General features: G+C 40.8%; 2 protein-coding genes across 6 annotated transcripts in view; one reads left to right on the top strand and one right to left on the bottom strand.

Annotated features, from left to right (window-relative positions):
* LOC137292148 (structural maintenance of chromosomes protein 2-like) overlaps positions 1-17,164 on the top strand; it is a 32,160-nt gene extending 14,996 nt beyond the window's left edge. Inside the window, exons 13-25 of the mRNA XM_067823690.1 lie at positions 2,297-2,435; positions 2,938-3,084; positions 3,229-3,433; positions 4,119-4,254; positions 6,134-6,258; positions 7,004-7,197; positions 9,109-9,252; positions 11,771-11,965; positions 12,478-12,678; positions 13,285-13,410; positions 14,885-15,036; positions 15,204-15,351; positions 15,935-17,164. Of these exons, the coding sequence (XP_067679791.1) occupies positions 2,297-2,435; positions 2,938-3,084; positions 3,229-3,433; positions 4,119-4,254; positions 6,134-6,258; positions 7,004-7,197; positions 9,109-9,252; positions 11,771-11,965; positions 12,478-12,678; positions 13,285-13,410; positions 14,885-15,036; positions 15,204-15,351; positions 15,935-16,153 (2,131 nt within the window). The 3' untranslated portion in view covers positions 16,154-17,164. The remainder of the gene's footprint in view (positions 1-2,296; positions 2,436-2,937; positions 3,085-3,228; positions 3,434-4,118; positions 4,255-6,133; positions 6,259-7,003; positions 7,198-9,108; positions 9,253-11,770; positions 11,966-12,477; positions 12,679-13,284; positions 13,411-14,884; positions 15,037-15,203; positions 15,352-15,934) is intronic.
* On the bottom strand, positions 17,160-23,890 carry LOC137292152 (uncharacterized). Of its 5 annotated transcripts, none has more exons than XM_067823697.1 (6): positions 23,416-23,596; positions 21,548-21,586; positions 20,223-20,289; positions 19,942-20,004; positions 19,340-19,486; positions 17,160-18,906 (listed from the first exon to the last, which is right to left on the bottom strand). In XM_067823697.1, exons 3-6 carry the CDS (start codon positions 20,242-20,244, stop codon positions 18,134-18,136), a joined length of 1,005 nt encoding a protein of 334 aa, XP_067679798.1. In that variant the 5' UTR covers positions 20,245-20,289; positions 21,548-21,586; positions 23,416-23,596; the 3' UTR covers positions 17,160-18,133. The 5 variants fall into 5 exon arrangements, with proteins under 5 accessions (XP_067679798.1, XP_067679799.1, XP_067679797.1 ...); XM_067823698.1 differs by having other exon boundaries at positions 20,223-20,286; positions 23,416-23,578; XM_067823696.1 differs by lacking the exon at positions 21,548-21,586 and having other exon boundaries at positions 23,416-23,890.
* Between the last annotated feature and the right edge of the window lie 212 nt (positions 23,891-24,102).

The raw sequence follows: 24,102 nt of genomic DNA, 5'->3' as shown, positions 1-24,102 counted from the left end.
TTATGCACGCTGGTGTGTCGACAGGGGGATTCTTGATCCCTTTTCTGCAGATCTAGTATCTGTGTTGGAGTTTTTACAATCTAAACTGGAAGCTGGTCTGGCCGCTTCTACAGTTAGAGGTTACTCCACGGCAATCTCTGCCTTCCACATTCCTGTCGATGGTGCATTATTGGGGCAGCACCCTCTAGTTCAGCACTTCCTTGCAGGCGTGGACAGAATCCGTCCGTCTGTCCGGCGGATTAGTCCCCCGTGGGACTTGGCAGTCGTTCTTGATTGGCTGTCCGGTCCTCTTTTTCACAATCTGTCGGCTCTGTCCCTCCAGCTGTTGACATGGAAGACTGCTTTTCTTGTGGCAGTAACTTCTGACAGGCGGGTAGGCGACATATATGCTATGTCCGCCAACCCTGAATTAACGGTGTTTCACAAAGACAGAGTGAGCATTCGTTTGCCAGATACTTACCATCCTAAGAGAGAGAGCACCTTTCACGTAACGGCGCCCTGCTTTCACGCAGCCTTCATCGCCCGGTACCTCTCTTCGACATGCTCACGTCTTAGATGTCCGTAAGACGCTTAAGGCTTATGTCAAACGAACAAAAGACATTAGGAAGAATGATCAGTTGTTCTGCTGTTATGGTGGTGGCAAGGCTGGCCTTCCGGCAAACGAGCAGACCATATCTAGGTGGCTTGTCTCTGCCATTTGTATGGGATACACCTCGAAAGGTCGTATACCCCCCTGAGGGTTTGAAAGCTCATTCGGTTAGGGCTGTGGCGACATCTAAGGCATATGCGTCTGCCTTGCCCATTGAGGAGATCTGCTCTGCAGCTATTTGGATCCAACCGAGCATGTTCATCCGTCATTACCAGTTAGACAGACTGTCAAGCGAGCATGCTCGGTTTGACCAGTCTGCTCTCACCAGTGGGCAGGGCACAAGCGCCCCAGCCCTAGCTAACCTCGCAAATTGACGAACGATCATTTGACGTTGTAGCTGAAACAAGTAGACTGGTGGTGGTGTCTTATCTTATACTTTCCAATTTTTTGGGCACCTTACGGCTATCTGTCAGATTGGTAGGGTTAGACCATGTGCTATCCTGGCCCTGGTCCGTACCCCGCCACAAGGCACAGATAGTCACGTGACCAAGTAAGTGTGATTCCTTGTTACTTTCGTTTTGTAATAATGGCTATCATCTTATGTCAGGTTTACAAGCAGACGGAATACCTCTCCCTAAGATCAGTCTTTAGGTGTCTGTCTTATGCTTATAAGTATCGCCAAGGAGGATCTCTATGAAAAAGAATTGAACAAACCTGTAGGGTCCTCCTTGGGGTACGGCCACCCGCCTCCCCACATTCTGTCTGTATTAGTTACAGAACAGAAGTGTGGCTTGAGGCTATAGCCTAAGGGTTACCTGCTCTTGGCTGTCACAGGGCCAGGGGCCCTGTAGTGGTGGTCTCACAAGACAAAAATAATGTTTTTTGTTTTGTACATATTTTTATTTCAAAAATATGGTTCCAACTGTCGCAAGAATTTAAAGAACATTTCAATGCTTATAAGTACCCCAAGGAGGACTCTATTCAAAGAATCTGCAACCTCTATAGGTTTGTTCGAATTTTCCAAATCATCCCAAATATGACATATGTTGCAAATCATTTCGGTTTCAAACATGTATGTTAGCCTTTATTGTAAGATAAATTGATTAGACTCAATAATGGGCTTCGTTTAATAAAAGTAAACTCTTGACCAGTATCTGGAGACCAGACATAAATATATTATCATTAAAGACATGGTTGTAGTCAAAGAACAGTGATTGGACAATAATTAGTGGTCTTGTCTGTACTTCACTGGCCCAAAATAGCATTTGTATGTTTACTTAACTATCATTACTAAGCTCATTGACCTCCAGGACCACTGCAAACTTAACATTTGGTGGCCCTGATGAATATTTAATAGCCAAGGATCACAAGACCAGTGTAAATTTTGCACACTGTGCTTGGGAGGACACATATCAAACCTACTGAATTGAATCATTGAGATTCACTCTCACTAATGTCCATACTATACATCTTCATCATTTCTTGAGACGCCAGTATCTAGGTTAGGTTGAGAACGGTTGTTATTGTTGATGACGATGATTCTCTTTCATCCACTCATTTAGAGCTGACTCAGTATGAACTAATAAAAAATAATTCAAGGGTCTCAGGCCAAAAACAACCCCTGTCTATATTAGGCTTGTATCATAAGAGAGAGAGGCTGCTTAACAGTTGGAAATGGAATGAGAATTGTTAACTGTGTATTTCCAGATTTCCACAGCTGAACTTCCAGTATACAGACCCTGAGAAGAACTTTAACCGTCAGAAGGTGCACGGCTTGGTGTGCAAGTTGGTGAAGGTGAAGGAAGTGCGCACTGCCACAGCCCTAGAGGTTGCTGCAGGGTCACGGGTGAGTGGTATTGACTGGTTCAACCTGGACATGCATTAATTTACCCTGTCTTTGGGATTTACCACCATTAAAAGTAACATGTTGCTAGGAGTTTTTAGTAACACAAGTTTTAGTGGTTAAAGCTTTCACTTGTCTCGACAAAGAACAGGGTTCGATTCCCCACATTTGTACAATTTGTGAAGCCCATTTCTGGGGTCCCCTGCCATGAAATTGCTGGAATATTGCTCAATGCAGTGTAATTCCGTACTCGCTCACTGACTCCTAGGCTTTGGTTTTGGACAATTGGCTAAACATGTGGGCTTTGCTGCTGATGTACTAACTATCCTAACACTGCAAACAGCAGTAACATCTTCACTGATAATGTACTGATTATAAAAGTAACTTAGTAAATGTAATTGTTGAATAATCATATCTGATAAACAGTGTCAAAGTTTTTCCAGTCAGGGTAAAGTGGAGAGTAACCTAAGGAAGATATAATGCATACCAACATATTATCTTCCAGCTGTACAATGTAGTGGTCGATACTGAGGTCACAGGCAAGAAGCTGCTGCAGAAGGGAGAACTACGACGACGATACACAATCATCCCTCTCAACAAGATCTCTGCCCGCAGCATCGATAATGCTACAGTCAAAAGAGCACAAGACCTGGTATAGAAAACATGCTGTTTCTTTAGCTGAATATTTCCTAAATTTGTCCTGAAATTTGGCAGATATTTATTGACCTATTAAAGTGTTCCAAAGATATAAAGAGTTAAATTCAAAGGTAGCCATGTGTGTCATGTTGTGTTTCAGGTTGGTAAAGACAATGTGAACACAGCCCTGTCTCTCATTGGCTATGAGAAGGACCTGGAGGCAGCCATGCAGTATGTGTTTGGCTCAGCCTTTGTATGTGAGGACATGAACTCTGCCAAGAAGGTGACATTTGATGAGAAAGTGATGAAGAAGTCTGTCACACTGGAGGGAGACTCGTTTGACCCTGCTGGTACCCTTACTGGAGGTATGATAGATGTCAGCTCACAGTTAAACTTAAGGTTTGGTAGAGGAAATTGTTCTCTGCTCAGCAAGCTGACCCATGCTGACAGTCACTACAAATTATTATTCATATAACTTTTGCTTCTGCACTTGACAAGTTATTTTAATCACTGACTATTGGCTGACACCAGGAACTGCTTCCGTCTTTTGTCCTCAGTATTGTCAAACATTTCAATCGAATATTTTCACAGTGTCTACAGTGAACTAAATTTGATGCCTTTCTCGAATATATGCCACTGAAATGAATAGTGCTACATTCAGACTACTTTGCAAGGTGCATACATCTGCAATGAAATCTTTCAGTTCTAAAGTGCTCACCATCAGTATTAAACTGGTTTGTACACAGGATTCTTCCAGAACCTGTGAAAATGCATGCCTTGTATGGTGTATGTTGTTATTAGTAGTCATGGTATTAATTAACCTATAATCCCTTGGGAAGCTTGTAATTGCTCACGATATCTTCCTTGACAACCTGAGATCCCAGCTAAGTTCCATTTCCTATAGCATTGGTTACATTTCTTGAAATAACCAAGCATGGATGCCTCATTTGCATATCATTATAGGTGATGGAGGAACATCGAGCAGCATATAAAGCTGACAGGTATTGACGATGTACTGGTATACAGCTTGAGTTTAATTTTACTCCCTAGGTGCCCGGGCACAGACCAGCTCCATCTTGGAGAAGCTGCAGGAGGTGATGGAGGTGGATGAACAGCTGCGCAGCAAGAGAGACCAGCTGCAGAAGGTGGAGAAGGAGCTGGCTTCTATCAAGTCCACTTCTGAGAAGTAAGAACACCATGGCTTGCTACAGAGTAACGCTTTTGTCATGCATCTGACCTGTTTTATATTGCACGAATTTACAAGCAATGAACTCTACATTTGTGGACTATTGCTTGTTGATTGCCACTCAAACTTTCAAATGTGAAACAGACGTCATATTTGGTGCATTTTTCGAAACAATGAGGGTGTCATTGTCTTTGCCTGATCATGACCACTGATACCATAATAGTGTTGGAGATTGGTTTGAAATCTCACTATCAATGATTGCTTCATCACTGAACCATCATTGCAAAAAATTGGTTAGCATCATCTTTCATATTTTCCTATTCAGCTTGTTATTGTACATAAGTGTAACATGGATCTCTGGTTTTTGTTCTATTTAGAAACTGCACAAACTGCATTTGTAAACTTCACATCCAGTGTAAAATGATGCAACTTGCAACTTTAAAGTGACTAATAATTTTTCCGTATCCTGACTCAAGCTTATTATGCCTCCCTCTATGCGAAGATAGTGGAACAGTTGAACTCCCTTGAAGATCCCTTCTATTTGAAGCAGATTTACAATACACTTACTCACCAGAAGACTCCCTTTCCCGCCAGTACGGTTACATGACCAGCGAAGCCTGTCACTTAATCGCCCAAGGAGGATGGTTGGAGGCACTTTGAGTCCCAGTTTGGTGGATAAGTATTTATTAAAATCAAATATGGTGCTTGCCAACCACTACCTACGGGACATTGCCAAGGAGGAAGTCACTGGCATTCACCAATTTGGGAAACTTGTTGCACATCTGCTAATGGTTCCACAAAGATGCTGAGTTTCACTCACCCTTTTATCATGCGACTTGTTGAGACAAGACACTCTGTGGAGTGTAATGGTTTAGAGTCAATGCACACATCTTGAACAGGCTAGCATGAGTGATTGTGACCCTGTACTCTTAATGAAGATACTTTTACATGACGAAGGGTTGCAACTGGTCTTGGTAGAAATCTCGACACACGGTTGCATTAGACACTAGCAGGCCACTGGTTGATCTATGTATCTTTTTGTTCCTGTCAACAATTGCTCCATGAGGAGACACGTTCGACTGGATGTGATCTCTTCTCGTCTACAGCTGTTATAGTTCCCGAAGCGGGGAAGTACTTTTGTTGCAGCTAACAGAATCTAGCATGGTCTGACCTAAAGCCTTTTCTTGTGTCGGATTCTGTAAGCATAATAAGCATTAGTCAGGATAAGGAAAAATATGATATTTTAGACTTATACTGACTCATGGCATCAAGACCTCATAGCCGCCTCTCTCAGGCACAGTAATTCTTGTGTCAGGCTTTAGATATTGTGGAGAGAGTGAGGGGCATGGATGGTCATGTGACAAGGAGGCTCCTGGTGGGCAAGTGTATTGTACATCTGCTTCAGATAGAAGGGGATTTCAAGTGTTCCACAATCTTCACATAGAGGGAGGAGATATGAATAATAGGCACGAGTCAGGATTAGTATAAAATATCAATTTTATTTAGAAAATTACGTTATCATGAATATAAGCTTCCTGCAAACTTGAAGAAATGTAAAGTCTAGACTTCTTAGTGAGGTTTCTAAGAATTGAACATGTTTTCAAGCCCTGGCAACTTCAAAGATATGTTCCATCGAATGTTTCAAACACTGAAACTATAGTGACAAAAAATTTTGTGTTCGATCATGAGAAACTATGATCGATTGCTTGGTTGTTTGGTCACTGCGACCAATCTTTGATAATTTCAATTAATCGGAACACTACTATACCATACTATACAATTGTTATGTTTAACAGAAGTGAGAACATGATAGACCTGATCGCTTTGTACGCTGCTACCATGATGGTCATTGTTAGTAATCTGTTGTTATTCAATACAGGTTCACCCAACTAAAACAGCAGTATGAGTTGAAGAACCATGAATCAGAGCTTGTGAAAGCTCGACTAGAACAGAGCACCCATCACCAACAGCTGGAGGAGATCACCAGTCTCAGTAACTCCATTGGTAAGAAGGTTCCATACTACTGACCATCTCTGTATAACTGTAGAGTTCTTCCCCTTTGTCAGAACAGTATCCTATGAACATTGATTTGCCCTGATAATGTTTCAAGAATTGTCAGTTGTGCCAAATGCTTATGCCCAGTACAACTTGGTTTTTCCCTCCCTCATCAACATGACACACTGTTTTATTAATGGAACAATGTGGAGATCATGGTTAAAATAAACTCAATCTTATTGTAACTGAATTGCCTGACGTAGAGCTAACTCAGTGAGTTTAATATCATATTAAAGTTTTCCTTAGAGCATATCTTTAAGCTGTACACTTAAATGCAACATGACCCCTTGAGTTTTATTATAAATTTCATTGTATCCGCTGGCATTTTTTACAGTTGGACCTTGTGTCCCAGCACTTCAAATACTGGTCGTTTGTAAATTTTCCCTGTCAAGTGATCATGCTTTTCATAGTGCACAAGATCTTGCACCCTAACAACCAATCAGAAATTTAGAGGGTTGCACAATGTATCAACACTGCTGCTTTTAGCTCAGGGTTTTCTGAAACTGCCATGTTTTATTTGATGCCTTGGAGAAATAATTTTGACAGAGGTAATTTGAAAATGACTTTTAAAATTTGCTGGACTTGATGACCTACAACCTTTGAAATTACTGGACATTCCAACTTTGTTCTGGAGAAAGTCTGGTATGATCCGAAAATCAGAAACTCTGAATCGTGATGCGATGTGTTGTTACAGAGGAGCAGGAAGGAATCTTGAAGAAGGCAGAGGAGATACAGAGCAAGGCTGCCAAGAAGGTGAAGGATCTCCAGGACAAGATCAAGAATGCCAAGGCCATCCGGGAGAAGGAGCTGAAGGAGGCTGAGGACAGCGTCAACAAGCTCAAGAAGAAGATGCAGGAGTCCAGCAAGAAGACCAAGGAGAAGCTGGTGGTAAGTTGTACTCATAACATCTGTTAATGTCTTGGAATCCCCATATCCAAGATGGATCTACAAAAACAACAGAAAATAATTGTTTAATGTGAAATTAGCAAGTATACAGGGCAAATGGCTGTGTTACGGATGTATTACCATGTTCTTTTTCAGTTTCGATATTCTAGTAAATGCAATGTGTTTTGCCATTATTTCTGTCAGAAAAATATCAGTGAATATTCAAAGGGACCAAACTCTTGTCTGCTTAAACTATGTTTATGGGACTTGATATTTGATTTGAAAGAATACCACTTTAAGGATGTTGCTTTAGGTCACATCTATATCTGATTTATAGAATAGCATATTTTAAAGGTCACATGCAACATAAAATACAACTTTGTCGATTCTGATACCTTTCGGTATGCACTTAACGAAAGAAATCATAAAAATGCCAGTTCAAACCTATGAAGTTGAAAAACAACACAATGACAAATGATTCACTAATTTTCCCCCAGCACTGGGAGGGGGGCAGTGGTTTCAGCAGCTATGCTGCACTCGTAATGCATGCGCGGTGAATAGGTTTACGGAGCTTGTAACAGCATGCCTGCCTGGAGTATGAAGTTGTGAGCAGCAGTCTAGTCTTGGTTGTATACATAAACAAGTAAATAAACTTCTTGTTACGTAATTATTTTATTTTATTTTTTTTTTTAAAATGTTAATTGTGAAAAGCAGACTCTTTCACAGAGAAAACTCAGTGTCTGGTTTATTCACACCTAGATGTCTGCCGGCCTGTCTGCTAATGACAATATGCAATGCACAACTTCAATCACTGACCACATGCCATTTGAAATTAAAACCTATCAGGCTTATAAGCCATAAACAAAGAGCCAGCTAAGCATATCATGAGTGAGTGAGTTTTATGCTGCACTCAGCAATATTCCAGCTATATGGTGGTGGTCTGTAAATAATCGAGTCTGGACCAGACAATCCACTGACCAACAACATGAGCATCGATCTGCCCATCGGGGAACCATTGACGTATGTCAAGCAAGTCAGAGAGTCTGACCTCCCGATCCTGTTAGTCGCCTCTTATGACAAGCACAGTCGCCTTGTATAGCAAGCATGGGTTGCTGAAGGCCTATTCTACCCCAGGACCTCCACGGGTCTAAGCGTATTGGCTAATGAAAAGGCTTCATTACACTTGAGTGCATACCCAATGGCTCTGACAGGGTTCAGTATCGCAGCTGCTTCGTTTTGAGGGAGGTAAACCCAAGGACGAAATACTGAACTTTTGATTTGCAATAAGATGCTTATAATTTTGTTATTTTAATTTTATTAATCAACAATGCATTTTGTATATCATGAATAAGTGATAACTGTGTTTTAATTGTTTTTTCGATTACATGTGGCCTTTAAAACAATGATTGATAAATAGAATGTTTTGTAACATTTAAATTCTACATGTAAGTTGGATGTAAATGTCAATGCTGCAAACTGGCCAGGTTTTCCATGCAACCTGTAGGAACAGGGTAAAATGGATTAATACATACGAAACCTTACAGTACAATTTCATATGCATTAGCTATTAACCAATCGAATGTCTTCTCATGTATTGAAAGGGTAACTGACACTGAAGTCAGTGTATGTTCCTCCATAAATGCAAATACATGAAGTCCATGCTCATAAATTATTGCAGGCAATAAAAGCTTAATGTTCAACCCCACAAGAAACAACGGCAAAAATATCATTGACACTCTGTATTACCTGACAAATAGCTGAAGCAAATATTATGGAACAATACACACTGACTTCAATTTGTGTTAACGTTAAGGTGGTATATATGAAGGCAGCACTGTGAGGTTGGTGAACCGTTATTGCGACAAAAAAAAAAGCCAAGATAGATGAAGTGACTTAAACTGGTATTGTATGTAGGAGGTGGATAGCATCAAGTTGGAGGCTGAAGAGTTGCGAAAGGAGATTGTCAACTACGAAGAACAGCTAAAGTCTGTGGACACCAACACTGCTGATCTGGATGAACAGGTGAAACACCTGCAGGAGAAACTGAAGGAGACGAAGGTAGGAACAGATTCAGACAAACTGAGAAAGCCTCAGTTTCTTGTTATTAATTGGACACTTAACATGTTTCCTCACATCTCTTTAGTTGCATCTTTTGTGATTGGTATTTAGTGCCACTGGTATGAATTGAATTTCACTGTAAATCCGTCATTTGCTTCATTTTGAAGTTGACATACTACAAATTATCTGTCTCATTTTGAAGAGAAAACCTACCAAATCTACTTGTAGATGAGCTGGAAAGGCATTTTTAAACTCAAAGGAACGTGATTAAATTTTGTTTAAATTGTATGAATTTCATGTTAGTTATCAATCCTCAGAATATGTTTGGAAATTTTTACCTTTGTTACCATTATCTGTTAATTATGAATGCAGGTGAGCTACAGTGTCAGCATTCTGTCTGTTTTTACGTTAATGGTTTGAATTTCAATATCAGTTTTGTCAAACAGTTGGAAAAAGTACAGTCAGCATGCTTTGTTTTTTTAGTGTGTAACCAGATATTTGAGTCATCTTGTTTTTATTTCCCAAGGGTGAATAATTCAGATTGTAATCATTTCCTGAATGATTCACTCTAGTAGAGCTATGTTATATTTCCTGTCACAAACTTTCACATGTAGAGGTCCATATGTCCTTGGTAGGGATAATGACATTCATATTGTACGAATATTACATACAGGATACTGTAGCCAGTCTGAATGGTCTGATACCATGGACCAATGTATGCACAAATAAGCCATGTTGCGATTAAGTTTAGTTTTGCATGCTTTATGTTGTTTGACACTAGCGAGACATACAGATGTGGTGCTTATCACATTGCACACTGTTTGATGGACCTGGTATAACAAGCATATGGACATAGTGAAATCCCATGTTTTCCTTGTATATAGTGTGGAAACATGCTAGAAGGATTGTATTGTGACCCTCTCACTCCCCTGTGTGTGTGTAGTGTGATGACATGCTAGAGTGCCTATCTGTGAAACCTGTGACTCCCCTGTGTGTGCAGTGTGTTGACATGCTAGAGGGCCTATGTCTACACAGTGTGTTGACATGCTAGATGACCTGTTTTGTCACCCTTGCACTCCCTTGTGTGTGTAGTGAGTTGACATGCTAGAGCGTCTATCTTGAAACCTGTGACTCCCGCGTGTGTGCAGTGTGTTGACATGCTAGAGGGCCTATCTTGAAACCTGTGACTCCCGTGTGTGCAGTGTGCTGACATGCTAGAGGGCCTGTGTCTATACAGTGTGTTGACATGCTAGAGTGTCTTTCTTGAAACCTGTGACTCCCCCGTGTGTGCAGTGTGCTGACATGCTAGAGGGCCTGTGTCTATACAGTGTGTTGACATGCTAGAGTGTCTTTCTTGAAACCTGTGACTCCCCCGTGTGTGCAGTGTGCTGACATGCTAGAGGACCTGTGTCTATACAGTGTGTTGACATGCTAGAGTGTCTATCTTGAAACCTGTGACTCCCCTGTGTGTGCAGTGTGTTGACATGCTAGAGGGCCTGTGTCTATACAGTGTGTTGACATGCTAGAGTGTCTTTCTTGAAACCTGTGACTCCCCCGTGTGTGCAGTGTGCTGACATGCTAGAGGGCCTGTGTCTATACAGTGTGTTGACATGCTAGAGTGTCTATCTTGAAACCTGTGACTCCCCTGTGTGTGCCGTGTGTTGACATGCTAGAGGGCCTGTGTCTATACAGTGTGTTGACATGCTAGAGCGTCTGTCTTGAAACCTGTGACTCCCCCCTTGTGTGCAGTGTGTTGACATGCTAGAGGGCCTGTGTCTATACAGTGTGTTGACATGCTAGAGCGTCTATCTTGAAACCTGTGACTCCCCTGTGTGTGCAGTGTGTTGACATGCTAGAGGGCCTGTGTCTATACAGTGTGTTGACATGCTAGAGCGTCTATCTTGAGACCTGTGACTCCCCCCTTGTGTGCAGTGTGTTGACATGCTAGAGGGCCTGTGTCGATACAGTGTGTTGACATGCTAGTGTGTCTATCTTGAAACCTGTGACTCCCCTGTGTGTGTAGTGAGTTGACATGCTAGAGCGCCTATCTTGAGACCTGTGACTCCCCTGTGTGTGCAGTGTGTTGACATGCTAGAGGGCCTGTGTCTATACAGTGTGTTGACATGCTAGAGTGTCTATCTTGAAACCTGTGACTCCCCTGTGTGTGTAGTGAGTTGACATGCTAGAGTGCCTATCTTGAGACCTGTGACTCCCCTGTGTGTGCAGTGTGTTGACATGCTAGAGGGCCTGTGTCTATACAGTGTGTTGACATGCTAGAGTGTCTATCTTGAAACCTGTGACTCCCCTGTGTGTGTAGTGAGTTGACATGCTAGAGTGTCTATCTTGAGACCTGTGACTCCCCTGTGTGTGCAGTGTGTTGACATGCTAGAGGGCCTGTTTATACAGTGTGTTGACATGCTAGAGTGTCTATCTTGAGACCTGTGACTCCCCCGTGTGTGTAGTGAGTTGACATGCTAGAGTGCCTATCTTGAGACCTGTAACTCCCCCATGTGTGCAGTGTGCTGTGAAGGAGGCCCAGGATGAGCTGAACAAACAGAAGGAGCTGCTCAAGTCCTGCAACAAGGATATCAACAGCAAGGTGGCTGCTCAGAGGGAGCTGCAGAAGGAGAACAACAGTGCCCAGCTCAAGATCCAGGAAATGGAACACAAGATTACCAAACACCAGAAAGACTCCAGAGATGCTGTGAAGCAGGCAAGTTCTTCTCACTCACAACCATTATTCATATCTAGGTGTTGGAGAAAGTTCTCACCAGGATGTCTAATGTCAGTGGCTTTTACCAATTTTAGTTGGGTAGTTTCTATGGGTATACAATGTTAATGCTAGATAGGCAGTCAAGAAAATATGTAATTGTTTAATTTTATTTTGTAATGAACCCACAGATTACACTTTCTAGGTAAAGTACAGTAAATCGAAAGTTGTGGTAGCTGAGCGAATTAGGCAACTGACTTTGTCTGTTGGTCCTTAGGTGCCAGACTCTGATGGTGTGGGTTTGAATCCAAAGAGGCTCAACCCAACAAAAGTGCAAGAATGTGTGCTTTACTAGGAAAGTGTAATCTTAAAATAACACGTTTCATCGTTCTCAGTCCAAAATGTTGTGCTTTGAGTCTTTGTATATCATGACCTTCTTGTACTGATCCTACATGACTTGAATTTGATGATATTTCTGTGGCTACTCTAAGGGACTGACACCCACTTTGTTTTAGGTCGAAGCTATGATAATGAAGTATGACTGGATAGCCGATGAGAAGAAGTACTTTGGTCAGCCAAACACAGCTTATGACTTTGAGACCAACAATCCCAAAGAAGCAGAACGCAGGATCCAGAAACTGCAAGAGACCAAGGACAAACTCTCCAAAAATGTTAACATGCGTGCCATGAATATGTTGGGAAAGGCAGAGGAACAGGTTTGTTTGTTTGTTTGATGCCAATGTTTTGCTGCTGTTTGTATATTTGCAGCTGTTCTTAGATGAATTGTTTATTAATTATTGGAATACTATAGATAGAGATAATAATGACTCATTATGATCAAATTAATTGCAAATGTATTTATGTGTGTAGACACAGGTACACTAGTAATCCTGTACTAGTCTCCTCATGGGGGTTTCTGCAAGAAGGGGCTGTGGGGTAGCCTAGTGGTTAAGATGTTGGCTCTTCACGCTGTCGATTGTGCATATGGGTACAATATGTGAAGACCATTTTTGGTCTTCCCTTCTGTAATATTGCTAAAAGTGACTTAAAACCATTCACTCACTCACTACCTTTGGTCTTGTTGGTAAAGATGGTACCAGCCACCATGTCTCCTTCTGTGATGCTGCTGGAATATTGCTAAAAGCAGTGTAAAATCCAACTCTCTCACTCCTCACTTCACAATCAACCTTTGGGAAGGTATATGGATAGGTAGGTCAGATTTAATGACTTGGTTGATATTATTGCTGAGTACCAAACAATATCTCGTTTGCTTATGTGACAAAATCAATTCTTAATCAGGTATGTGTGACTTTTGCTTACAGTACAATGACCTGATGAAGAAGAGGAAAATTGTCCTTAATGACAAAGCCAAAATTGCAGCAGTCATCAATGAATTGGATGAAAAGAAGAATGAAGCCTTAAAGAAAGCATGGGAGCAGGTCAACAAGGTCAGTATGTAACCTGTATCATAATAATGGTGATTATGGCATTTGTAATGCACCGAATTCCATGGAGTGGCATGCTCAAAGCCTTAGTATCTGATTATTATTACCCTAGATAACCCATCCTGCCTTTAAGGTACTAGAAGGTAATAGTCACATGACTTTTCCCACCGGGTACCCATTTTCTACTGGGTGATCAGATGCAATTTTGAACAAACTCACTTGACCACAAGTATCACATGTGCTTCATTGTGGTGCAGACCTGAACTAGAAACCCCCAGGAGTCAAGCTGCCCCAAATGATAACTCACCCAAGGACTCTCCACATTCAGTGTTGCTAAGCTTCAACTGATTTGAGACCTTTGTTCTACACAAAGGACCACACACCACCATTGTAACCCTCAGGGCTGATGTGGCAGAGACTATTGACTGGAGCTCTGTCAGATGTTAGAAATATCCTTAGAATAAACTTTACTTGACAGCATTTGTTTCTTTTCCCAAAGGCCTCAATGAAAGAAAATTTGTGGTATTAATTTAAAGACTTATTGTCATTTTGGTGTTGTTCCAATGATTGGCCAATATTTTGAATAGAATCTTTAATCTGAGTCCTACCTGATGGTTTACTTGGGGTCTGGCAACTAGTCCAGAACCGCAATCTGGTTGATGTAACTGCACTCTGGGGAAAGTAAATATTCCTTGAAAATACTCGCAATATGTTCATGGGAAATATTAATCTTGCTGTCACTTTCCAGCTTATGCTTATGATCCCAAACCTGTTGTCAGATGATACATTTTTTAGTAATTGTCCTCCACCACAACACGGAACGGGGGCTATGTATTCAGCAGTGTCTGTCTGTATGATGTACATACATCCCTTTTCTTATTAACACAATATCTCATGACCTGTTGTACCCAATGTCTTCAAATTTGGTGACAGCCAACATTGGGGGGATTATGCAGACATCAGTCAATTTGGGTGATCTTGACCTTATTTGCAAGGTCACCACAACTCCTTGACCGCAGTTCTAGCACTTATTAACACAATATCTCAAGAACTGTAGTACCCAATGGTTTCAAATTTGGTGACAGCCTACACTGGGGAATTTTGCAGACACCAGTGGATTTGGGTGACCTTAATCTTATTTTCAAGATGACCACAACACTTTGTCCACTTTTCGAACTAATGTTAACGCAATATTCCATACAACGTTGCAACCAATGTCCTCAGTTTTGTTGACAGCCTACATTGGGTAATTATCCAGACAGCAGTCATTTCACACATCTTGTGTGTGAGCAAAAAGTAATGAGTAGTGGATGTATTTTATTATAATATTAATACTATACATATTTCATTTTTCTTTAGCAACGGGGTACATTGCCATGTTAGTGTCAAACACTTGTTAAAATTGTCTTTCAAAGTGTTTGTCATCTGATCTGTCAGTATATCAGTAGAGATTCTTATGGGGAGTTGTTTGTTTCAGGACTTTGGCTCCATCTTTTCAACCCTGCTACCTGGAACTCAGGCCAAACTCTCACCCCCAGAAGGGCAGACTGTTCTTGATGGTCTAGAGGTCAAGGTTGCTTTTGGTGATGTGTGGAAGGAGTCATTAGGTGAACTTAGCGGAGGTCAAAGGTGAGACCATCTTGATTATTTTGCCAAGTGTGATTGCCTTTGTTTTGCCTTTACAGAAACATCTCACTGTTGTCAGGACCTGTCCACCAGCAACATGATTTTGGTACGGTCGACATGACAGTAATATTTATTTGTGTGGCATTAAATGTACTGACTCGTCTCTTCAGGTCATTGGTAGCCCTGTCTCTCATCTTGTCAATGCTGCTGTTTAAACCTGCACCTATCTACATTTTGGATGAAGTTGATGCAGCTCTTGATCTCTCACATACTCAGAACATCGGCCAGATGATCAAGTCTCACTTCAAACACTCTCAGGTGACATTCTTGTTAGGAATCAGTGAAATAAACAGGTTTGATAACCTTTGTTTGTTCATGATATGTTGCTATTGTGTTTATACAGGGTGGTGCTGTAGCCTTGTGTTTAAACATTTGCCAAAAACCAAGGTTCAACACCCAACATAAGTACAATATGTTTTCACTTACATAAGCTCAAACATATTTTGAAGTCAGTTTATATATGTGTGCGTGCATGCATGATAAAATTAAGGGATCGTTTATAATTTATGACTGGGGTTCAGGTGTTTGATGATTTTCATGCTAATCACAGACAATGTGAAACGTCCATCCTTTCTTTCTTTTTACACACACACACACACACACACACACACACACACACACACACACACACACACACACACTATTCCATGGACATGGAACAATTTTATCTCTTCCTCAACCCCCTTGTAAGTCACCAACAACAGCCAACCGCCAAAAAAAGACACCAACCTACCTGCTCCCCAAGTCAAAAATTATGAACGATCCCTAAATAGTAAAATTAAAAGATTTGCATCACATCAGCAACCAAACTCACTATTCACACATGTATATTCCTTTTCAGTTCATTGTTGTCTCCCTCAAGGATGGCATGTTCAACAATGCTAATGTACTGTACAAGACAAAGTTTGTTGATGGAGTTTCCACTGTGACACGACATGTACAGCATACCTCATCACGATCCACCACATCAGGCACCACTGACAAGGAAAACGAGAAGACAGGAGGCAAGAAAAGGGCTACATCCAAGCGTACAAGGATAGAAGATACTCCAGGCTTTTAGGAACACAGTTCATGGGGAGAGATAACTTCTTGTTTATGTGCAAGTGCTAATTGTATATAACAGTTACCGTTAATTTGACTATGTGGACGTTTCTGGTAACATGTTACCAGTATGCTGAAAACTGAAACATTTTATCGCACTTGTCAGTGTCTCATTATAGGTACTTTTATACTGGGTGAAGTAATTGTATTTTGCACAGTCAAATAGTTAAGATTGGCTTCATGTAATTTAGTCCTATTTTCTCATTTAACTTTAATCATGCAATATGACTTCAAATGAAATTCAAATCATATTTGAGTGTTTTCTTATCAGATTTTTAATCACATCCATTTTCTTAAATTGAGTTTAAAGTGTAAATACCAGAATATTTAAAATAAGACACATGATTTTTTTATTTATGTCGTCAGGTTGGTGAACCCAAATAGTTCATAACTTATGCCACAAATTGGGAGGTGTGAAGTAAAGTCGTGGTCATAATGTGTCTGTTGCCGCATTGACCAGAACATCAAGAAATTTTGGAAATTCAGTCACCATGTGTTTGTTGTTAAAACAGTTTTAAAATGCATTGTACCTGTAGGGGTAACTGGAGAAGTATGAAGACTGATATCTCCATCCCCGTAAAACTGTTACACTGGAGTAACATCGGTTAGCCGCTGTCACTGCTGCTGCCTATTTGTGGAGAATTCCCTGTGAAGCATGTCATTGGTTTGACCATTTGTATATAGAATCCTATCTATACTTCTTTCTTGAGTTCTGTCTGATCTGTCTGTCACTTAAGTCACTCATATAATCATGTTCATGTAGTTTACACTGATTAAGCCTGAATTCTGTGCATGTGATCAAGAAATTCATCATAGGTGTGTCAAGACATCCATGTCATGTAACTCATAAATCTGTGTGAGTCATTACATCAAGTATTTGTGGAGTCAGTGTCATCTATTGGGACTTCATCAAGACAAAAATGAAGAATGCATTCAGTGTGGAAAATAAATAATGAAATGGTACCTATTATGGACTTCTGTTTATTTGTTTGTAGTTGTTATCCACCTTGTTATCAGCATGGAGTGAGCAACTGGTCAGATTGATAATAGGCACTATATGATTGAATTATTATTAATATTATATTATTAATGAGATGCCTGTATTGTTTTCGCTCAAGCAGTGAATTGCATGAATAAACTATGTACCGTCAGAGATTGATTCACTGTTTTGGCAAAGAAGGCATCACCTCTGAATGCAGACATCGAATGGACGAGAACATCCACACATCCTTCAGTAATAATTGCATCTCAGCACTATGCAGGTAACTCGTAACACAGAAAATAATCACTGACTCTAGTCTGTATATCCCATCATGGAATACATCAAGGTAAAAGGTTCATCCCAGATCATCCGCACAGGTGACTCAATAGTCTGAGACCATGACAGTTGTGTTTAGTTCAGATGTGCTTAGGATTGCTACAAAGCTATGAGTGTTGGTTCAAAGATGCACCATGGTTATATTTCCATGATTTCTCAGCACCGCACCTGTTGTGGCTGGTTCTTCCCAAAAGTTAGTCCAACATGAAACTGATGTGCTCTGAAAAGACTTCAATATTGACCAAAGTGGCTTTAAACAAATGTCATTATCCATAGTTATCAAGCATATCAGAATGAAAGGAAGAGATAAAACACTGTCATTGGCAAAAGTTCCCAATTAAATTATATTGTACCTTTATGGAACCACTTTGAATCATATCTACTTCATAGTGATTCATTAACACATGGCTTAGATCTGTAAATGATGAAGTCTTGCTCAGACAATCCAACGATCAACAGCATATGTATCGGTCTACGCAATTGGAATACGATGGTATGGGTTAGTCACCGAGACCGACTAGCTGATCCCGTCATTTGTCTCTCACGACAAGCATGGGTTGCTGAAGACCAATTCTACCCCGGACCGTCACTGGAGTCTTCGCTGATGTCCCCATTTGGTCTCTAAAGCAAACATTCTAGACTTGACGCCCCTGAATCCCGAAACTGTTCATAAGCATGGGCAATGTCATAATGTGCCTGAGCCTGGTCGCACAGCTCGCCCTTTATAAGGCGTTTCGAGTTTTTAGCAATTGTATAGGTGTCGACAGCTGTAGACACAACATTGAAGACAAATCCACCGTAGAACAACACTTCCCCGAACGTTGACAATCCTTTAACAACTGATTTGGATGCCTTTGCTGCTGTAGAACCAACATCTCCCACAATGGGAAGAACTTCGTCAATCTGTGCCACTTCACATGCCTGCAGTCCAACTTTAATTGGCCCTTTAATCATTCCTGAGACTCCCGAAGTGACGATTCCATAATACTCCGCCTCCGAAAGTATGTGTAAAAGTTTTTCGTTTTCCTGGTTGAACTTATCGGTCCTGGCTTTGATCTTTTTCCACATTTCTTTTTTGGCTGCCATCCTTTTTCGATGAATGGCAAAAGACACACACCCGGAGACGATACCTAAAGCAGCTCCCGTTAGTGAGATGATCAGACTTGATCCAAAGGTGACAAAGGCCATTCCAAACCCAACGAAGCCAAGTGTGTTGGATATCATCCCGAGAGTTGATGCGGCAATATCAGCTTTGTCAGCTTTAGTGTAGATTTGCTCTACATCAACTCCGTACGTATAGTGAAGCTGGATCAACTGATTGAGGAACTCGTCCCTGGATCCCCGCGAAGACTTGAATGATGCCTTAAATTGTCTCCTTATCCATTCCAGTTCATCTAAAAACAAACAGATTACATACATTGACAATAACACCGTGGCCTAAGATACGCCACTTTCTTAAAAGGACACTTGAAGGGGGACTCTTTTGAGCAGTTTCTAGTAAAGTCAGAAACGCTATCTCCGTATAGAGAATTTCCTTCAGATGTATATGTCCTAAATTATCATGGGCGAGAAGCACCGTGATGGTTGGATTGTCAGACCTTTTAGATTCATTATTAGGTATAAATAAAGTACTTGCCATAGGCATTATCTTTCGTAGATCCACGTATCTCTACGCCCCTGTATACAGATGGATCTCAATGCCCATGGAATAACCCCATTCGTCATCTAAGGGCTTTACTCCTAAACACATTCATTGATGAGTTCTCATCATTTTCAGTCATCATTAGGCACCATCGAGTTGCTGTTCAGTCAGTTGCAGAACATTACCTGGGCTCTCAAATGTAATGGTCATCACCATGTTAGTTCCAACAAGGTCGCTGCCTGCATCATCTTGGTCAAGGTCATCTGTAGCGTCAGTAACAACAAGGGTTGCTTTCATTTTCTTTCTTTCAACAAAAATACCCTTGAGCTTTACTGAAAACAACAAATAGTACAGCATGTCAATTTGACCTCTTCGACTCTTGTCTCAGAAGACCTTTTAAAAATGTTAAAATTTTCAAAGGGGTGGTGGGGTAGCCTAGTGGTTAAAGCATTCTCCCGTTGTGCCAAAGATCGGGGTTCGATTCCCCACACAGGTACAGTGAGAAGCCAATTTCTGTTATCCCCTGCTGTGATATTGCTTGAATATTTTTAACAGCGACAAAGATGCGTGCTCACTCGCCTTCAGCATCTACGTCGATTCGATTCGTGTTGAATCACTGCGTTCAACTTAACTTCATACGACTCAACGAAACTTTATCGCATCTTACGGATACAGTTGTTACATACTGAGATGAAGCTGATGCTAGGGTATTTGTTGGAGTGTTCCTCACAGCTGTCCTTCCTGGTCATAGATGAAAGTAAAAGATGAAGTTGCAAAATCAACTTACCCCATTTTATACGGAAGAATCTTTGGACTGCTTTACATCCTGAAAGCACGGCCCTTTTCATTGCTGAAACGAGGATTAATACCGACATTGTTGGAACAGACTCATATAATCACGTTTCCTTAAAGACCGTGAGATTTTAACTTTGATCGCGAATTATATCCAGCATCTTTGATTTAGATCCGCTGATTATGAAGGAAGGCATTATCTATGTACTGAGAAATCACTGCTGTACATATAGAACAAGTAAGGAACACTACTCAGAAGCGACTCCTTCGTCGTACCTCGGCTTCCGTTGTTGCCCATAGTAACTGTCAGGTGCAAACGTTGAAATCAAGGGCGAATATACTGCTGGAAACGAAACACAAAAACGTCTGAATATATCTCTGACAAAATAACGAATGAGTGGAAGGTGTATCAAAAGCAATCATCTGGAGGTTTCTTTGTCCAGAAAGGACCTTTGGTGAAGGCCTGGGTACTGGCACTGGTAACTCACGGCAGAGAGAACACAAAATGCTATCTTGGACAAATATCAGTTGGTACAACCGCAGCCGAATTTACGTCTGTTAGTGAAACCATCCCCATCCAAATCTTATCACATTAATGAAATGAAAGGTGTGTTTGTTTGAACATCTTTATTCAACACTTGGGCACATCTTATTCAACTTAATAAAGCCCGCTACCGAGGATTACATTCTGGAAAATACATGTCATGGGCAAAGAATGACAAACCAGGGCTGCCGTATAGAGTGTTGTTTCTGTGTAAGCCTGCGTTTAGGATTTCAAAGCCGTGTATCAAATCAAACCGGCAGTTAACATGCTTTGGACGTTTTAAAAAGAAGTGATTGGCATCTTCCATCAGACTACCGCAAAGGCAACCTTTGCTTTCAAATGACTAGAGGCGAAAAAGAAGTATGAATATCTTAACTTAATGTGTGTACTATCAGTCTTTCTTTCTCTCAATATGAAATGCTTGGGGGTTTTATCGTTTTCCCCAGAAAACTTTAGATTTAAATGTCGGTAGTGAATTGGTACATTTTATAGGCAAGATTATTCCATAAACAAGCACATTCGTAGACAAACGAGTCGACATCCGCAGACGACATCAACTGACAGCTGGGATTGGGGATTTATATGTAAGATAATCATTGATGTTAATATGTTATTATGGCTATAAGGTAAGACTATGCACACAGGTAAATATAGTAACTGGTGAGGGCCTAGTATTGTTTGGTAAATATAAGGTACCTGTAGAAGACAATGGGAAAATATGTGGAACAGATTTACAGGTATAGTTTTACCCAGAGACCCCGAGTTGTCTCCCCTTCATTATGTCACGGTGACACGTGATACTGTTTCTAAGTACAAAGACCTTTTCGGATGACCCGTTTCTGCTCCAGCACTGTCAAAAGTGTTCGGCGATAATGCCTCATGATCTGTATTTACATATATTCCGCCGAATTCAGATCACCAATCACTGTGTTTCCATATACCTCCAAGACTCCGCTGGCTCCAGACAAGGCAACCAACCAAAGATGGGCGGTTGAAAACGGATTTGGGGTCCAGACAAATTGATCACACAGGATGGGAATAGATTAAACTTACTCACCGTTAACAGTTTCTGATGGGAATGTTTTCCATGTGACACCTGAGGTAACAGTAATATGTGTTAGCGACCCGCGTGACTGCAGTATTCAGAGTGGAATAAGTCAACATCAATGTCTGCCTCCATTACGTGTCTAGAGCGCGAGTAGCACAAAGACGAACGTTCGCATGACATTTGTGTTTGATAAGCCTCATGAATTGCCATTAACATATGCGTTCGAGCGCATCTGACACCGAAAGTATGACGAGTCTCATTTCACCAGATAGGCAATATATCTAGCAAAAGGCTTTCACAATCTCTACTTTCAATCGTTTGAATGCTTTCGCTTTCAAAGTAAATATCTTCACAGTATTGCTGTAATTTCAACCCTTAGATAAGCCTAACACGCACACTGTAGAGCTACTACTGTGTGCAACTGCTGTCAATTACAAGCCAGGGTGCCGCAGTTCAAAGGGATGATCATGATGAACATTAAGTCAATTATGAAAGCACACAGAAAGCATACTCGAAAAGACAACGTTTGGAAACCGTGTTACGTTTAACTGGAAACAGTATTAAGTGAGATAAGATTGCTTGTTGTGTGACGCAACTTCGGCGGTCTGTAAATACTTTAGAGCTAAGAAAATATTCACTTGACGTCATTTCCATAGACTTTCATGTTAGTTTCAGCGTAACATATGTCATATTTGGGATTTCACTTTCTTAGTAAAGTACAAATTCTAGTACTTTTTTTCGGTTGAGTCCCATCCGGGAAGTGGAAGTCGCGGTGGCTGAGCGGGCTAGGCGGCTGACTTTGTGTGCTGGCGATTAGGTGCCTGACTCTGAGGGTGTGGGTTCGAATCCCGGATGGGACTCAACCGAAAAAAAGTACTAGAATTTGTACTTTACTAAGAAAGTGAAATCCCAAATATGACATATCTTGCATTTGACCACTTTCTAAATGGCATCGTGTAATCACAGTTTCAGCGTAGCATATATATTTTTATGAGGTGAGTACAGAATGGATCTTCGTCAAATTTGATAGGCAAATTTCAAATCATAAAGTATGGTTCCACAATGCTCAATCCAAAAGACCGCCATATTCAAGGAACTCGTGGTACTGCAAATTGTTGGCATAAGCAGCAACGGAAAATAAAACAGAAATTATGTGACTGAAGGTAAGATGATTTCCACAAATGTGCAAAACTAAATTCAAGAAAAATATTTATGCTACAGTACTAGTAAATTAACATGTAAGCATATGGAAATTACGTCAAGTGTCCGAATACTTTTTGCACGACTCTGTATTTTCTTTAAGAACCATTTTAGAAGTTGTAAAGGTGAGAGAAAATCAGGTTCCATGGAGAGTCAACTTCTTTATTGCAATGAGTATAGGTACTAACACCGTTAACACATCACTTGTCTGACGGTATTAGTACAGACTCCGAAACATCGCACTCATTACAACAAAGGCGTTGATTATCCACAGAGCTTGGTTTGTCTGCTCCAGGCTCGATTATGTACAGACCGCCGCCTGAGAGCTTGATGAGTGCTGAGATCGGCGTAAAACTGAACTCTCAGTCAGTCAATCAATCTTCATCAGGGTATTACATAAGATGTCTGTCAATCTGTTAAAAGGACATTCAGCTTGGGATTTGTTTTATCGGATTGAATCTGATAGAAGAGGTTTTTTTATAGGGCACCTAGACAACCACTTTGTCTCTGAAATGAAGATTTGTTACCGTGAGAAAAAAACAATCCTTTATACCAGAAAAAAATATATAATATAAAGGAGCCCTGATACCTTCTTCATTTTCGGAAACTGGAAATCTAGGCTTGCCACATATTCTATACGTACATGGGTTTTCTTGAATATATTTGTCCTTTCTTACCTCAACACGGCAAATCCTGGAAATTACAGGAAGTCGTCAGTCTGTTTCAGACGCCCTGCGGTTAGATCGTGGAGAGCTGCGCTTGTTGTGGGGGTACTAACGTCATATCCATTCTCCATGTACAAAGTTTGGACTTTCCATAAAGAAAGTAACGGACTGACGTGGGCTTAAAAATATCCGCACATTTGGGAAAGCCGTAACACGAGATATACAAAGCTAAGCGATATGTTAACACTGGCGTTGCTCTATTAATAACGTTCAGACACGATATATGTTTGACTGAACGCAACAAAGCAGCCCTTCAGTAATCATCTGTAGGTCTCGAGCTGTAGCCGTATATAAATAATATGTATTAAAGAAGGTGTCACCAATAAAGTGTGTCTCGAAACTGACTATTCCGCCACAGATTAATCAATTATCGATCCCTCACAGGCTGAAAAGTAAGTGAGCGAGGTTTTACGGCGTTTTAGCAATATTGCAGCAATATCACTCCAGAAAAATGGGCTTCACACTTTGAATAGATAGTAACTTACATACTTAGCACCTTTAAAACACATAGAGGGCCACTGGAGCTTGAGCCTCACGGCCTGTGCCGCTTTTCACAAAGATATTGTAAGCCAAAGATCTCGTAACTTTTCTTGTAACATTCGCACCTCCTGTGTTACGGTTAAGATAATAATTAATCCT

Source organism: Haliotis asinina, chromosome 7, assembly GCF_037392515.1.
Source record: "Haliotis asinina isolate JCU_RB_2024 chromosome 7, JCU_Hal_asi_v2, whole genome shotgun sequence".
NCBI classification, from domain to species: domain Eukaryota; kingdom Metazoa; phylum Mollusca; class Gastropoda; order Lepetellida; family Haliotidae; genus Haliotis; species Haliotis asinina.
This window is presented reverse-complemented; position numbering and strand designations above follow the sequence as displayed.

Excerpts from the sequence above, each read along its gene's own strand:
- LOC137292152 (XM_067823696.1), bottom strand. The coding sequence starts at position 20,244 with ATGGGCAACAACGGAAGCCGAG. Across the intron at positions 19,487-19,941 it reads ATTCTTCCGTATAAAATGGG|TAAAGCTCAAGGGTATTTTT; the intron begins GTAAGTTGATTT and ends TGTTGTTTTCAG. Across the intron at positions 18,907-19,339 it reads CATTACATTTGAGAGCCCAG|ATGAACTGGAATGGATAAGG; the intron begins GTAATGTTCTGC and ends GTTTGTTTTTAG.